The sequence below is a fragment of the Choloepus didactylus genome, chromosome 8 (assembly GCF_015220235.1).
Source record: "Choloepus didactylus isolate mChoDid1 chromosome 8, mChoDid1.pri, whole genome shotgun sequence".
NCBI classification, from domain to species: domain Eukaryota; kingdom Metazoa; phylum Chordata; class Mammalia; order Pilosa; family Megalonychidae; genus Choloepus; species Choloepus didactylus.
The window spans coordinates 52,627,927-52,644,383 of NC_051314.1; the positions used below are offsets into that span (position 1 = coordinate 52,627,927).

General features: G+C 34.0%; 1 protein-coding gene across 4 annotated transcripts in view; it reads right to left on the reverse strand.

Moving 5' to 3' along the window:
* The window catches only part of NAV3 (neuron navigator 3), an 855,568-nt gene that overhangs the window by 67,871 nt on the left and 771,240 nt on the right, over window positions 1–16,457 (reverse strand). For all 4 annotated transcript variants that reach the window (XM_037846473.1, XM_037846472.1, XM_037846475.1 and 1 more), the window contains 4 exons: window positions 13,694–13,882; window positions 9,745–9,797; window positions 3,251–3,274; window positions 509–586 (listed from right to left, as the gene is read on the reverse strand). In XM_037846473.1, coding sequence (XP_037702401.1) covers window positions 509–586; window positions 3,251–3,274; window positions 9,745–9,797; window positions 13,694–13,882 — 344 coding nt within the window. The remainder of the gene's footprint in view (window positions 1–508; window positions 587–3,250; window positions 3,275–9,744; window positions 9,798–13,693; window positions 13,883–16,457) is intronic.

Genomic DNA, 16,457 nt, shown 5'->3' on the forward strand with positions numbered 1-16,457 from the left:
CTAAGATGTCTGCCAAGGTGTTTTGAGAGAACTATATCTCATGTAAAATGTAGCTAAGCTACCCAAATTTAGACCTCAGTTATTTTTTTAATTACTTGGATGCTTAACTTATTGGTCAATAAATTGAGTTGAAGGAGGTGAGGAATATGAATATTTTATTTTCCAAAGGCAAACACTATCAACCCCTATCATACTGTGGTTTCAGAGAGACTCATGTATCGTGAGTGATTAAAAATAAGAAATAAGAAAAGAAACAACTCTTACAGCTGTTATTGGTTCCATTATTATAAGAAATAAGAATTCATTTGAACCACAATATTATTCTCATCAATTTGGGCTTACATTTTATTACGTATTGCAAAGAAAAGTTTACATGGGCCTCACTCTTCAGTGAATTAAATCTGTAGTATTCTGGACATTTAAAATTTTTAAGTCTGTTACTAAAATTATCCCATTTTACCATAAAAAAATCTGTTTTAATATATTTAAAAAATCAAAACTGACTTACATTTGCTGAAAGTTGAGATGTGAGGGTAGCAACTTTTTCTTGTGATGCAACCAGCTCTCTCCGCAGTTTATGGATTTGCTTAAGATACATTTTAAAAAAAAAAGCAATTCAATATGCTAGCAAATTTTAACTTACAACTAAGAATACAATCCAATAAAGCAAATATTACACTTAGTTTATTCTGTCCCCATTGCATCAGCACCAATTCCTGAAAATAAATGTGAATACTGGTTATATAGTAACAGTCAAAGGCCACTTACAAGGAGAAGGACAAGTGCCTAAATTCAAAATTGGGACCCAGATTTGCAAATCAATGGATGTTTGCTTGTTTCATTTTCCATCTCTGCCTGACTCAAGAGACAGTTTACTGTCTCTTGTCAATGTGTTGTAAAAAAAAAGTCAATGTGTTGCAATAAAACTCAGGTAGAAATAGAAAAAGATCTTTTCTTCTTAAAAATTAAACATATATAGTTTGGTATCTTCTGAGAGTCTGTAAAATATCATTCAACCACTGAAATGTGGACTAAATTTAACATTTAATTTTTAGTCTATTTTTGAAAATAATTAAATTAGCTGGAATTTTAATGATTAACACTCAGAGAAGTCTTCCCAATCTTTATTACAGTATTTTTTTTTCAATGAGTTATTAGTTCAGAACAAAAAGGCTTTAGAGATTATCTGTATTTTCTTAAATAAGGAAAAAAAATACTGTTCAACTAACTAGATAAACCAATAAAATAAATATTCTAAAATGTTTTAGTTAAGTTTGAACTCCAATAAAAAAAACAAAAAAGGTAAGGGTGTATCATATTATTTTAGAATTTTAGTTTAAGCACCTCCACAATTTAATCTGCATGCTTTATGCTGCCATGAAATATAAACAGTGATTAGAAAAAGTATAAGATTTACAATCCTCTGAAACTAGATTCTACAAGTATACTTCTGGTCACAAGGGATATTAGATACGCAGGATGCCAAATATTCTATTCTGATGTGTCTTATTTCTTCACCAACAAGTCCTCTATTGCAGTTTGAATTTTGGAATGCTGTCTCAGTTTGAATGAACATTCTTAACAGAGTTCATTAACTGTCTTTTTTTTTTTTTTTTTTCCCTGCACATTAGAATCTATGAAGATGAAATGGTGTTTAATACTGAAAACCCAAAAAAGGAGAGATCTTTAAGCTGGAATGAGAGATAGTGGACATTAACATAATTTCAGTAAATGTGCTTTCATTTCACATCTGTTTTTTCAGGGATATACCCAGCTCAAAATCTCCTTTGAGTTACATTCATAGGATAATGATTACAACTAGTCCCAGAAAGCAGAACATTTATTTTTATTCTTAAATCAAGACAAGCTTAAAAAGCCTTCCCCCACGTAATAGTCTCTATTACATGTTACAATTTCCTTTAAAATGTAATTCAGGAAAACTTAAATTAATGTAAATTATTTTTAAAAAACGTGACCCATTATGGGGCATGAATGATAGAAGGGGAGTTGAATACCTACTAATAAGGCAAATTGATGTGGCGTTTCTTACATCTCAGAAGCTACATGTGACCAATGTTAGGAGCTTTGCCAAGTTCATGTGATGTATGTAAAAATAGCTTAAGTTTTTAAAATTCATATTCATTTATATCATATAGCAATTATAAAGACCAAATTGGTATAATCAAAACTTTTTCAGTAATTTTTACAATAAAATTAAAAATAGCATGGATTTTACTTAAAGAGACTAATGAAGTAAGACTTCAAAGGAAAGAGTTCATCTGCAAAGGCTATTGCCAAAGCATTTATTTTCTCTGTGGTCTGGATGCTTCAGGGTAAACCAATCAAATAGTCATTACTTCATCTTGAATAAAGTCCTAATTAAAGTCCTCCTGCTCTCCTTGGCCAGGACACCTCTTACACAAAGGGAAGTAAAAGAATAATCCCTCCAGGTTGCAATTTAGTCTGTACATGATTGAAATGAAACATGTATTTGTGAAATGAGTGTGATTAGAACAATATACCACACTAGACTTATGAAATAGCCATCAAAGTCAGTGAGGTCTTGGCATGGAATTGATGGGTTGGAATACTGGTATCTATGTTATGGAGGCCTGGCACCTAAGAATCAAGTTCCATTAATCCTGTGCAGATGGTATAACAGTGGGGAAAAGAGACTCTAATAAAATAGAAAGAGCACACATTCATTCAATCATCAAAGATTTAACAAGTGCCAACTTCTAGAGACATGTTATTAGGTGTTGAGCTAAGCCTCCAATCTCATATCACAGAGCTGAGTTTGCTTCCAAAAACTTGCTTTCATTTTATCTTTTTCTCTTTATTTTTTTCATGAGAGAAGTTGTAGGTTTACAGAAAAATCATGCAGAAAATAGAATTCCTATATATCTCCCCTTACACACACACAGTTATTCCTATTGTTAATAACTTGCACTGTAGTGTAGTACCTTTGTGACAATTGATGAAACAATGTTATGATTATGCTATTAACTATTAACTATAGTCCGTAGTTTACATTATGGTTCACTGTTTGTGTTGCACAGTCCTATTTTTTGTTTCGTTTTGTTTTAAGAGGAAGTAACCAAGACTATTTTTCACCTTGCATAGTCAATTCTATCAGCAATCCTGGAGAGTTGTGCTATTGTGTCACAGTGTCCCCTAGTGGTAACAACACTAATTTCCTCATACATGTAAATCAAAATAGTTGAATATAAAATGCTACAAGGAGTTTTACCTCTGAATGAGCCTTTTCTTCAGCCTGTAAAAAAGAAAAGAAAAAAAAAGGTCACTGTAACAAAATAATATCAATTCATTCCATAAGTATAAATGAACAAAAAAATTATTTTGTGTATTTAAAATATGACCTAGCATAAGAATATAATAAAATGTATAAAATTATAAAACTAAAATAGTAAAAGAGGAAACTTTAGGATTTCAAACAAACATTTCTTTATATATATACCATATGGTATTTTTAAAATATAGGTTATTTGATTCATGGATATATAATATGCCTTAAATGTAAAGGATAAAATTAATGAAGTGTTAAGATCCAGACCATAAGCAACCAAAACATAATAGTTTTGAAATGGCTATCTAAAAAAGATAGGTGAAGGAAAAAATGGAATCTTGGATTTTATTTTATTTGTATAGACTCTAGAAAATGGATTCTTAAGAAATCTCATGAGATCTCCATCTGAGAGAGGGTTAGAATTAGGGAGGGCCTTGGCTGAGCAAAGCGCAAATTCCCAAAAGCAGGCAGGCCTCAAGGAGAATGATATCACCTGGAGCCAAATAACCCACCCAAATGCACTATCCACCACCAGGTACCATCCTGGAGAGAAGCGAGGGAAAGAGAAAGCTCTGAACAAGTAAAGGGGAGGGGGGAGTAAGTAAAGCTAATCTGTAAAAGCAACTGGGCTCCGCCTTTCTCACCACTGTCTTTTGCGAGAGGGCCTGTGTGTTCCTCTCACATGCGTACCTAATAAATTTTCTGCCTGCTTACACTATGCTGTGCTGTGCCCTTGAATTCTTTCTTGTAGCATGGCCAAGAACCTGGAAGCTGAAATCTGGCAACACATCAAGTCTTAGGAGTCAGAATTTTATTCTGTGATTTACAGATCAGAAAGAACAACAAAGCTGGGGGACATGTTGACTTCTACTGCTACGAACAGAAAATCAAGATAATTAGTTACCATTTTCGTTTCCCTAATGATGACTAAGTTAATTGGGCTGCAAGTCAGTGAAATATTGAAACATCAAGTGCTAAGGTGGTGATAAAAGTAGCTGATAAACATTTTCGGCTATGTAGTTTATGGAAATGAGAACTGCTGTAGGAACTTGCATGGTGTTTCTGGCCTCGGTTGTAGAAAGCTTGTAGCTCTGGTTTTCTTCTTCACGCTGGGCTAAAACATGTCAGAAAATGAGCTATGGGAGTCATTATGCTTGGGAAGCTCCTACATTCTGGAAAAAGCTGGGAAATGAAAAATATCACTGACTAGTACAATTCTGCTCATTGACTTGAGAAGATTCCAAACTCAAACTCATATCTCCTATCTACTTTACGGACATTTCCTGATTAACTGATGTAAAAGTAGCAGAGCTGCTTTTTATCTCTTCATTTCCTACAGAAAATAAAGTAAAATAAAACAAAGTAAAATAATCATAAGGATATATTTTATGCATAAGCATCTGCTTTAACTCAAGTTTTTGTTTTTCTATATTTTTCCATCTTAAAAAAATTAAATGTATAGCTAGTGATATATTGATTAAATAATATAGTGGTTAACTAGTAGACTCTTAATAGAATTAAAAGTAAACTTTAAGTTTCAGAAAGAAATGCTGACATAAATCTTGTACATCTCGAATTTGGCTTTTAAGTAAAGATTTATTTTTTTTTTTAATTGTGAGCACTTCAATGTGTTATATATATTTAGCTTTTTGAGTCAGAAGTAGGGAAGGAATTTTAAGAGATAAATTTCATAAAATCATAAGAAAGCTGGAGGTTGGCTGCCTTAAGATATGTGGCACAATTAACTATGTACCTTAGTTTTCCCTGATGTTTAAACGATTCTTTGCATATTTCATTCCCAGTTTATTCTGCCCAAATCCTGTTTCTAGGTTTGCTAGGATGTATAAAACTGGCCAATAATAAAAATTTGTATTTTTGTGTTAAGTAAAATAAAACGGCTGCTGGCATTGCAAGTTGCCCAGAGAAAATGCTTTCCAAAAAGGGCTTGTCCAGAAGACCAAAAAAAAAAAAAAAAAGATTATCTGCAGGGGTTTTCCATGTAACACACCCTACAAGATTGCTGATAAGCAACTGCTGGTGATAAAACTACTTTTGGTCCAGTAGAGACAGCTTAACAGAATGGACAAGCATACCATATTAATCAATGTATATTTGCTCTGCACTATGTAAAATGGAAACTTAACATCAGCCAATCAGAACATATCCTTACTTGCTTCTGCATTCACCCTGTATAAGCTTCCCTTTTCCACCCCTTGGAGGAATGCCCTTCTACTTTCTGAATGGGATACTGCTCTATTCATGAATTGTTGGATAAAGACATCAGACCTTGAATTGTGTGAAAAATTTTTCTTTTATCATTTGAAAAAAGCAATTTATTACACATTTTAAAAACCCAAGAAAAACACTCATATTTTTTCATTTAAAAACATCCCAGTATGTTACATATTCTAGTAGTAAGCACAGCCATTATTTATTAATTCTATATACATTGTGCATAAGGATCTTTCTCTTTGCAGATTTTTTCAAAACTAATATTTTCTTTCTTCCTTGTCTTCTTTCATACCCTCTGGTTATTAATAGCAGGTAAGTATTGCTATAAAGTTGAAATAGCCAGAATACAAATATTATATGTCTTTCAGTGGCTTAGGCACTGGGATTAATAATGTTATATTGGAATTTGATTACTTGCCATTTTTCTATGATGGTTTCAAAACAGGCCCAATTCCTGAAGGATGGTAAATAATATAAAACACCTTGCCAAAATAAACATATATCGGTCTGACTTTTGATTCTCTAAACCATTCACTGGCTACTCATCATACAAACTTAATAGTTTAAAAATATTTCTTTAGTATCAGCTATGTGTTAGGCAATATGTCAAGCACCAAAGGGATACACAATAAGCCAAACATGGGCCTTGCTCTCATTAAACCTAAAAAAATTAGACTGCAAGTACATAAGAGGTTCAATATATTTTTAAATAACAAATATATTCAGCCAACAAAAATTCAAATGTATTTAACAGGACCAGGCATATGAAGAGTAAAAAGGACCCTAGGTATTAAAAAAAAGTCACACAGCCTTCTTAGGCTTTTATTTTCCCACTTTTGATAGAGATGTGGCTACTGAGGAGTATTTCTCCATGAGAGCAACAATGAAATGGTAACTATAACAATTTAACCTCAGATTTAGTGTCAGAAAGAAAAGAAGAGGTGATGGAGGCTGCAGCTTGCCCGAGAGCCAACACCTAACAGGGTCAATGCAAGAAGATGGTAATCCTGGAGGAATTTAGTTTCAGTGTTGCTAGATATTCTGATTTTTTAAAAAGGAATTTGGAAACTTGGGTTTTTAGGTAAAAACTCCAGATTTCACAGTATTGGCTTAGATTAAGACTAATTCTAAGTTTGCCATAGGTAACACCCTGTCGATTCAGACTGGTTTTGTAGTTTCCAACCTCTCTGACTCTTTCAGCTCAGACATTCTCAACTTTATAATAAGATACTTTTGGAAAATTAATCAAATTGTCATGTTTCAAGAATTTAAAAGAGTTATTCATGAAGAAAGAATCCTTCCTATGAGATTTGTTAAGACTGGAGATTTTATAGGTAAATATTTTTGCAATAAGCTATCTGTTACTATATGTTTTACTATTTTCAAGCTCTGTAAGTTGCCTACTCTCACAATATTAGAGCATAACATGGTTTATGCGCAAGTTTAATTAAGAACATTATTTTGTATTTCATAGTGCCTAATATTTTCCCCCCAAAATAATCTCTTTTGCTTCTGAGTTCTTTAGTTATATTATGGACTACCATGCACCGCTTTGTGGGTTGTGCATTGCAAAGCAACAAAATTCTGACCTAAAGTTACCTACACCTAATTATAATAGTAAAAATCATGCCCACTCAACATGATAAGTCAACATTTTTGAATTTGTGATGTATGAATAAGTATGATTTGAAACAGTGCATGCTCCATTTAACCCAGCCTCCTGACCTATGTAATCTCACCCCTTCCTATCTCATTTCCCTAAGCTAACCTCTTCCAAATCACAACAAAGTCACAAGCTTCTGTAGCTTGAGGACACAGGTCCATGCCATGTAATAAAACTCTTTGTTTTCTCGAAATCCTGGTGTCATGGCACTGACTTCTGTGTGCATCAGGTCACAAGCCCCTTGGTTGATAACACCTAGAACTGTGAAGTTTACAACTTCCTCTATGGTATACAATGTCCGTGGTCTTCTCTAATTATCTCAGAAAATGCACTTGACAGATGTGATGGATCTAGCCATTGTTCTCTAATTTTATTTACTAGATGTAGTCCAAAGAAGAGTAGCAACTTGCCTGATGTCATAAAATAGTTACTGGTAGAGCCAGGCAATAACGCAAATTACCTGAATCCTTACCCAGAGTTAAGAAGGCATGAAAACTAACAATCAATTGCTTTTGCATTTCATAGCTTGAAAAGCATTCACAGATATTTTCTTATTGCCAATTAAATCTCAATGCATGATCATGGAAATATGAGGGTGAGGGGAATGCCTCCTCACCATGTTTGATTCTTCTCTGAATTAGTCCTTCAGAATGTATTTATTTGAACTGTTTCACAACTTATTTGTTAACAAATATATAATATACAGTACATGTATAAATATATATATATATATATATATAATTTTCATAATTTCAAATGCAACTATTTAAATTTCCCAATTACCTAGAAATATTACTTTCTCATATGGCTCTGATCAGCTAATCCCTTCTTTTCACCCTTAACATCAGGGGCCTTATTTCACCTCTAAATGTTGGCCTATAGACATATGTACATATTATCTTTATTTTAATTTGTTTCCATTTCATATGGTACTCTTAATCCAATACCTCTCATGTATGGCTCTAATTGCCTTTATTGTTTGATATACCACTCCCATCTATCTGCAATATTTTAAATTACCCCCCTTTCTTCCCTTCAGACCTGCACTCTCGAGTTTGTGGCCACTAGCCCCATGTGGCTATTTAAATTTTAATTAATTAAAATAAAAAATCCAGTTCTTCAATCACATCAGGCACATTTGAAGCATTCAGTAATCATGTGGGTCTAGTGGCTAATATATTAGATAGTGTAAATATAGAATTTTTTATCATCACAGAAAATTCTTTGGTCAACACTGATTTAGACAAAACAAAATTCTTCTGTTTTCATCCAAATCTATGCTTGGTTTCTTCTTGAGTCTTTCTCGGTCTTTGCAAAAGTAATTTTATGCAAATATCTTTATGTATCTTTAAAATATGATTATAACAATGCTGCATATTTTGATGTAATATAGCAACTTCAATCGCAACCATTTAAGTCAGAATACATTTCTCCAAGAAGTGGCAGAATTGGCCCAAGTAGGAGCCAATGGACTCACAGCATTTCTTTTACATATTTTTCCCAATGAATGTTCACATTTCTCACTTCTTTATCCATTTGCCTAAAACTATAGATTTACCAAAATATTAATAGTGGTTTCTTCATTTATAGAATCTACTGTCAATTTTAACATTAATAAGAGAGTAAGAAAAATCTTGCTTCTGCCAATGATACACTGATCTTGAGTGACTATCTAAAGTAGTAAATATCAAAGATTAACTTATAGAGAGGCCCATAACGTTTGAAACTTATGAAACTGAGCAGAAAATTAGCATTGCTATTAATGCTGACCTGCTCAGTGACAGTGGGGGCTGTGCATTTTTCATGAATCTTTCAATATAGGATTGAGGATTATTAATAGTATTCAACACTCATAGAGATTCAGCAAGCTGCCTTTAAACCATACTTCACTTGTACCTCGACATTAAGGAACTCTCTTGTAAAATGTGACTTCCTGTATAATTTTCATTTGATAAAGATGAAATGATATCAAGTGGACAGAAAAATTCAATTTGGGAAAAAGAGAGTATAATTTCATACATTGGGAAAGGAAGCTAAACCATTAGCATTTCTCCCTAAGGCATAAAGAATTTTAAAAAATCACAGTATTTCAAAAGATCTATTACAAAACATTTCTAGCCCTTTTAGATTTTTATCCTTTGGCACAATTTTCTCAAAAGGTGAACTTTAAAACTAACATAGAGAAAATACCAAAGAACATCAATTACCAGTCATGGCTCAAAGAACTGAACAAGGAAAAAGTTAATATTATGAAATTATACTAGAATATAGTAGATGGTCTCAGGACTCTGGGTCAGACTACAATAGGTTTTATTAAATTCATCTTTTCCATCTACTTATTAATTATAGTGAGTACATAAAAGTTACGTAAAAGGACACACAATTTTCCACAGAAGGGCTGGTAGACCATTTGCCAACTTATTGTATGTGCAGTAGCTTAGAGGGTGCCTTTATTCCACTGTGCAACTTCTGTGTGTCAGTCTGTTTAATAATCTGTGTGCCTGGCAATGGCAGAAGCTGTATCTCAACAGACAATACTTACGGTAGAGTAAAGAGAAGAAGTGCTGGAGACCAGTGATAATGAGGAGCCATGGACTAGAGAAAACAAAAAGAACAAAAGAGGTAAAAATAATAAAGTACACTCATAAACTCCAGGCCTTTACTAAAAATATAAAGAACTGGTAGCTAGCGAATAAAATAATAACAACTATCAAAAAGAATCTGAGGACAAAAATAATTAGACATATAAAGATCCCATATCTATCCCCCAAAGTAACTCATTCACCATGTTATAGGGAAGAGTTGATAAGCATGAGCTCTACAAGCATGTTTTCCACATATTGAAAACAATAGTAATAATAGTAATAATGATAATAATTATAATAATAGTAAACTTCCAATAGACAATAGTCAGAAAATCACGGAAACCCAAACTAAAATTGCCATAAACCAAAATAACTTTCTAATGTATTTTATTTGTTTTCATTTGTATACAATGAAGATCCATTTTTTAAATTTTGCTACATATACTTTCAGGGAAATAAGCATTTTATAAATTTGCTATTTCAGCAATGCCTGTGATGAGTTGATAATGCCCTTTTACAGTCAAGATTATTGTTATTTTAGTAATTTTAGTAATAGAAAATTACTTCTTATTTCAATGTGGTGTCTCACAGAAATCCAAAATGGAAATGGCAATTGCATCCTGTCTTTTATCTGCAAGCATCAAAATACCATTTTTAAACAATTAACAGCCTGTGTTATACTCCTGTAGTTCCAATTTATTAAACCAAAAAGATGGATAAAATTGTGTACGATAATATCTGGAGAAAGGGTATTCCTCTTTTCATTATAGTATAGTAGAGAATTATATCTCTGTATCCATCCATTAAACAAACATTCGTTGAGCACACACAATGTGGCAGGCCCTTGCTAGATTCTGGGGCAAAAAAAAAAAAAAAGAGAATAAGGCACAAACCTAAGGAGCTTAAAAAGTAGAAAGATATATAACCAAAAAGATAACCAAAATGGAGTAAGATAAATGCTATTGAGAAGAACGTGCTGGTTACTACAAGAACATGTGGGTCATCTATTCCTGAATTGTAATGGCTATCTCCAGATTCTGAGATGCTGATCCCTTTGTGTATAACCTGATCAATCCCTGGAACTTTGGGATTGAAACTCAGAGCTAGAACTCGGCAGATATGAATGTCAGTATTAGCATTTATAGCAACTGTTAAAAAAGCTGAAAAAGAGTCCAGACTTCAACTAGAGATAGGAATGAAGCAGATGTGGTTAGGACTAGGGCAAATCGGGCCAAAGGGTAAAGGACAACATTGATTGTGTTTTAAAACTTCAAATTCCATGTGAGCCCAAGGGAAGAGATGTTTAGTTGGTGCAAGATCTATATTTCCTAAACAATTTAACTTGTAGAGTTTGTTCAAATACCGTAACATGGAACTTTCAATAGGAAGTGAGACCTGGTAGGTTTGCATAGGATAGTGTGAAATAGTGACACATCCCAAAGTAATTTGGACAGAGAATAAAAATATATATGCAGGGTCCCCTGAGGAGCTGGGGGAAAATGCAGAGGTGTTGGACTTCCTCACCTGGACTGTTGCTGATACTCTCACAAACATTGAGGACTGGCGGTTTGATGTGCTGAGTCCTCTGTCATGGGACTTGCCCTTATGAGGCTCGTTACTGCAAAGGAGAGGCTAAACCTGCTTATAATTGTGCCTAAGAGTCTCCCCTGGCGTACCTCTTTGTTGCTCAGATGTGGCCCTCTCTCTAGCTAAGCCAACTCAGCAGTGAACTCACTGCCCTCCCCCTTACATGATATCTGGCTCCCAGGGATGTAAATCTCCCTGGCAATGTGGGATATGACTCCCTGGCAATGTGAGATATGACTCCCAGCACTGTGGGATTGAGAACATCTTGATCAAAAGGGGAAGTGAAATAAAATGAAACAAGGTTTCAGTGGCTGAGAGATTCCAAATGGAGTCAAGAGGTCACTCTGGTGGGCATTCTTATGCACTATATAGATAACACTTTTTAGGTTTTAATGCATTGGAATAGCAAGTTAATACCTGAAACTATCAAACTACAACCCAGTAGCCTTGACTCTTGAAAACCATTGTATAGTAATTTAGCTTACAAGGGGTGACAGTGTGATTGTGAAAGCCTTGTGGATCACAGTCCTTTTATCCAGTGTGCAGAAGGGTGAGTAGAAACATGGGGACACAAAACTAAATGAAAACTAGGGAGGGGGGTGGTGGTGGATGATGAACACACAACCCAGTCTGGGGAGGGCTGGGAAAAGGGCACTGGATTAGTAGCAATGAGAATGGAAAGAAGGGGATGCATCTGAGAGAAATGAGGAAGTAACTCTTTAAAACCTATAGCGTGTAGAGATGTGGGTCCAAAGAGGAATGAAGCACAAATCCTCCAGATTTCTAGCCTGGACAAACACCATTCTATGAGACATGCAAAATGTTAGTTTCAACTCAAGTATTTAAAAAGAAAAACACATTCTTTCAACCTCCAATGACACATGAACTAAGAGTATTAGCCTGGTATATCAGAAGGAATGGGGACAAAGAATCAAGAGTTCTACTGCTATGTATAGGTCTCTAAGCTTATGGCTCAGTCTCCTCAGAAGTTACTGTGAGCTTTGGGTGGACATTACTAAGGTCCTTCCATCTTTCTAATTCAATAATTCCTTGATTCTAGAGCATAATGGAAGAATCATAATAGTTCTGTGTTCAATGAATGGGCATCAAAAGGCTGTCGGCAATTCAGATTATTCAATCCTCATTCATGGAAGTCCAAATTTCCCAGGACATAACCAGCATTATATTTGGAAATGAGGCACTCTAGAAAGCAATCAGTATGCTTAAAAGTTATTTTTATAGTGTTGTAAGGGTTCTGTCAACAGAGGGAGTGACAGAACCATTTTGAAACAGCAATGGCCTTAAATTTCAGATTAGTTCTACTTTGTCTATCTACACTGCAGAAATTAGCAAACTCTTGGAGAGTAATTTGCTGTCACAGTATACACAGTGATTTGGTTAATATTCTAAATGAAAGTGACAACTGTGGTCGACTAATTTAGTGCCAAAATGTTAAATGCACATTGATGACCAGAAAAACGTGAGGCAATTTTCATAGCCACTTAAACTTTTAATCAGAAGAAGATACTTTAAATAAAATGGTGGGAAGAAGGAAGATGTAAAAAGATATAACTATCTTTTACTCTAATTTCATCCACATAACAAATTTTTGAGATTATGTATGCAGAAACTAGGGATCATCAAGTTAAGAAACTTGCCCCAAATCATACCACAAACAAATGGCTAGAAAGAGGCTTAAATCTTAGTTTGTTTCAAGATTTGGAGTTCCTTCTCTTATAGATAATTATTCAGGACCAGGATAGTAGGGCTGATTTCTTGTCTGATTTTACTGTGCTCAGTTTGAATTTTTACTTCTAGTTCCATTCTATTAGGCCAGATCACAATTTTATTGTCAGTGGATAAAGAAATGTAACTTATAAAGCAAAGAGGAGATACAATATGAATTCGTAAAAACAAGACTAATACCAGAAGGAGTTTTTGAGAACAAAAGTAGCTAACATATAATAGTTTCCTAACCGAATTTTTCTGGTTTATGCATCTCTATGTTACTTCAAATGATGTATCAAACAAAACATTGGGTAATATTCTCTAAAATTACGTTGTTTCTGCTTGAGAACATTGAAATTATCCTGAAATGTTCCACAGCCAATTATTAAATCTAAATAATTTCTGGTGTATTTCCAAATGCATAAAGAAACAGAAGGTAATGAAGAGGAACTTCTTCAAGCTTCAGGGCTCTCCAAATGAAAGTTATACTTATTCAGTTATTTATTTTTCAGAAGTCCTTTTATGTTAGTAATTTTAATAATTTTCATTTCAGAATTAAAGTCATTCCATCCCTCTCTCCCCCACACTTACCTTCTTCCATGCTGTCTCTGAATGATCCTGAATGGCTGATAGCACGTGGCCTCTCCTCTAGAGACGTCGCACTCCCACAAAGCTGCGAGTCATCATAGAGATCAAAGGAAGAGTCTTGGGCTGGGATGCTGTTTGAGCGCATCATGCTGGGCCCAGAAAGGTTAAATTGAGACAGATTGGTTGGGCTTACTGAAAAACAAAGCACATACAGTCTATTTTGGGAGGCTTGAATGATGAAAGTAGTAGACTATAGAAAGTGAGAATGTGATCCCAATGCTTATGGAAACATGAATTCATATGGTATCCTTCATCAAGGTATGTCGAGAGCCTGCCTCTGAAATGTTCAGTTATAGCTACAGTACAGTCCCTCTTTTCTTCTAGCATTTTCATGGCAAGCAGTATATCAATTTCTAAAACAACATTAAACCAAACCACCAAGTCTCCTCTACATTTCATGTTAGAAATGTAATAAGATGGGATTTTCTGCTGCCTGTGATAAAGCAAAGATTGTCTTTTTGAAGTCTGAAAGTTTCTTTTACAGAAGAGTATGTTATTTTAACACATAAGATACTGAAGTTTTTAAAAAGGGCCTTTAGACTTTTCCAGGCAAAGAATTTTTAATGCTGAATTTATGTAAGTTCACAGATGGACTTATTGCCAATGTCACTATTATCAGAGTTAGTTTTTAAAAGAGAAAAAGTAAAATAATCTTCTTTAAATGAAACACCACATAAAGTACTTGGTTTTAGTAGCCTGTCATAGGTTTAATCACACAAAACTTTTCTACCAGAATGCCACTGTGAGACTGTTGAAAGTCACAACATGCTGTGCTTCAAAAGTTTTATCTTAAGTCTGTAATTCAAATTAAAAATTAATTTGCCCATTGCCAAAAAGATCTAATGGCATTCAGCTTTTTAGGTCAGCTTATAATCATCAATTTAAACAAAGATGGGGTTGACTGAATGTACAGTTGCTTTGGAATATACAGTTTAATACATGAAATAGAGTAAAGCAGAAAACAAATTGAGAAATATATTTATCATAAATGGTCATATTTAAAAAAAGTAAATTTGTTATAAGTATATGAGGAAGCAGGCAGGAATCTCTTAAGATATGAAGGGAACTACTGAGTACTTTCAAAACTTTGAGGAATTTATATTATTGGTTTGTAATTGGTCTGTATCATTTCAAAATTTGCTATGATTGTTTTTCTTTGACAGAGCACAACACACCTTAATATAATGTAAGGTACTGGCTCTCAAAATATTGTAAAATAGGGGGGAGATTTCTTAGGGTAACTTAAAGGGAGTATTTCCTATTTGCTAGGCATTGTGCTGCATACTTTATAGGTATTAATTGAATTAATCCACACAATAACTGTCTGAGATAGCTAGTTATGGAATGGGATGAAAGAGGAAGAAAAGGGAAGGAAACATGGAAATAAAAACTGTATCTATGTGTCCATGGATGTACAACTGTACAAAGCCATCCTTAGGAAGGCAAGATGTGAGGGAGGAGGAGAAGGATATGGGGAGGGAGGAAGGAAAGAAAAAAAGAGAGAAGCAAGCAGAAGAGAAAAGGGGAGACAGAAGAAATCTTTCAGGCACATCCCTTCACCCAGCACCATCTATTAGTTCCAGTTTGATTTAATCGCTGACAACAGCCAGTAGGTACACTGAAGGACATTTAAGACTTGAATGTTTGCCTTTAAGGTACCTGGATCGGGGTAAATAATCCTATTCTATAAATACAGAATGAACTGACTCTTTGATAGATGAATGAGGTATTCACCATATTTACAAGTGTACCATTTTAAAAAATAGATAGATTGATAGATAAATAAATGGAGGGAGGGACAGAGGCAATGAGGGAGTAGGGAAGGGATTAGAAGGACATTTCATTCACTGTTTGGCTTTGCATAATTCTAACCAATAAAATTGGAGAGATATCCAAGTAAAGTACTCTTCTTTAATGTAAAAACATAACACTTAATTCTTCCAAGATGAAATATTAATGTGGACTAAGATGGATTAAAAAGAGAATAGTTGGTATTTACAAACATTTTTTGATAGCCTCTCCACTGGAAGTGTACCTATGTTATTTTAAAATGTTCAATTACATTAATATCTATGAAGGATCTGCTTTGTTGATGTTGTAGCAAAGAGAAAGATAAATATGACATTGCCCCTGATTTCAAGAGGCTCATAATTTAGTGGGAGTAACTGAAAGGTAGAAAAGTAAATAGGTAACAAAGACCAAGAAAATGTATATAATAGAAGACAAAGGTAAGACAGACAAACTTTCTAGAACAGAACACAGATTGCTCAGGGCTTCTAGTGGTGGCTTTGCTTTCCATCTGACTGCAGGCAAATTTTAGAGTTTTAACCCCGCAATTTCTTTATGATTAAAAAAAAAAAAAAAAAAACAAAGAATAAATTAACTCTAAGATCCATTCAAAGCCAGGGAAGACACCAGGATTTCTAAATAGTAGAGATACATATGGGCAATCAACTAGGGGGAAGAGGACTATTGACCTTGTCTTAAATTGTATTTGCACAGCAGTCACTGTTTTTATTAAGATTGTATGTTTATTTGTGGTGATTTAAGGAGAACAGGGAATGATAGAAATGCGGCATGGGTTTTTACATACCAACAATTACTTCCTGATTTTGCTAATATATTAGCCAATGATCTTAGGATACTGTTTTAAATAAGAAAAGAGTTGTCATATGGAATCAATTTTTAAATTATTTTGTAGGATCAG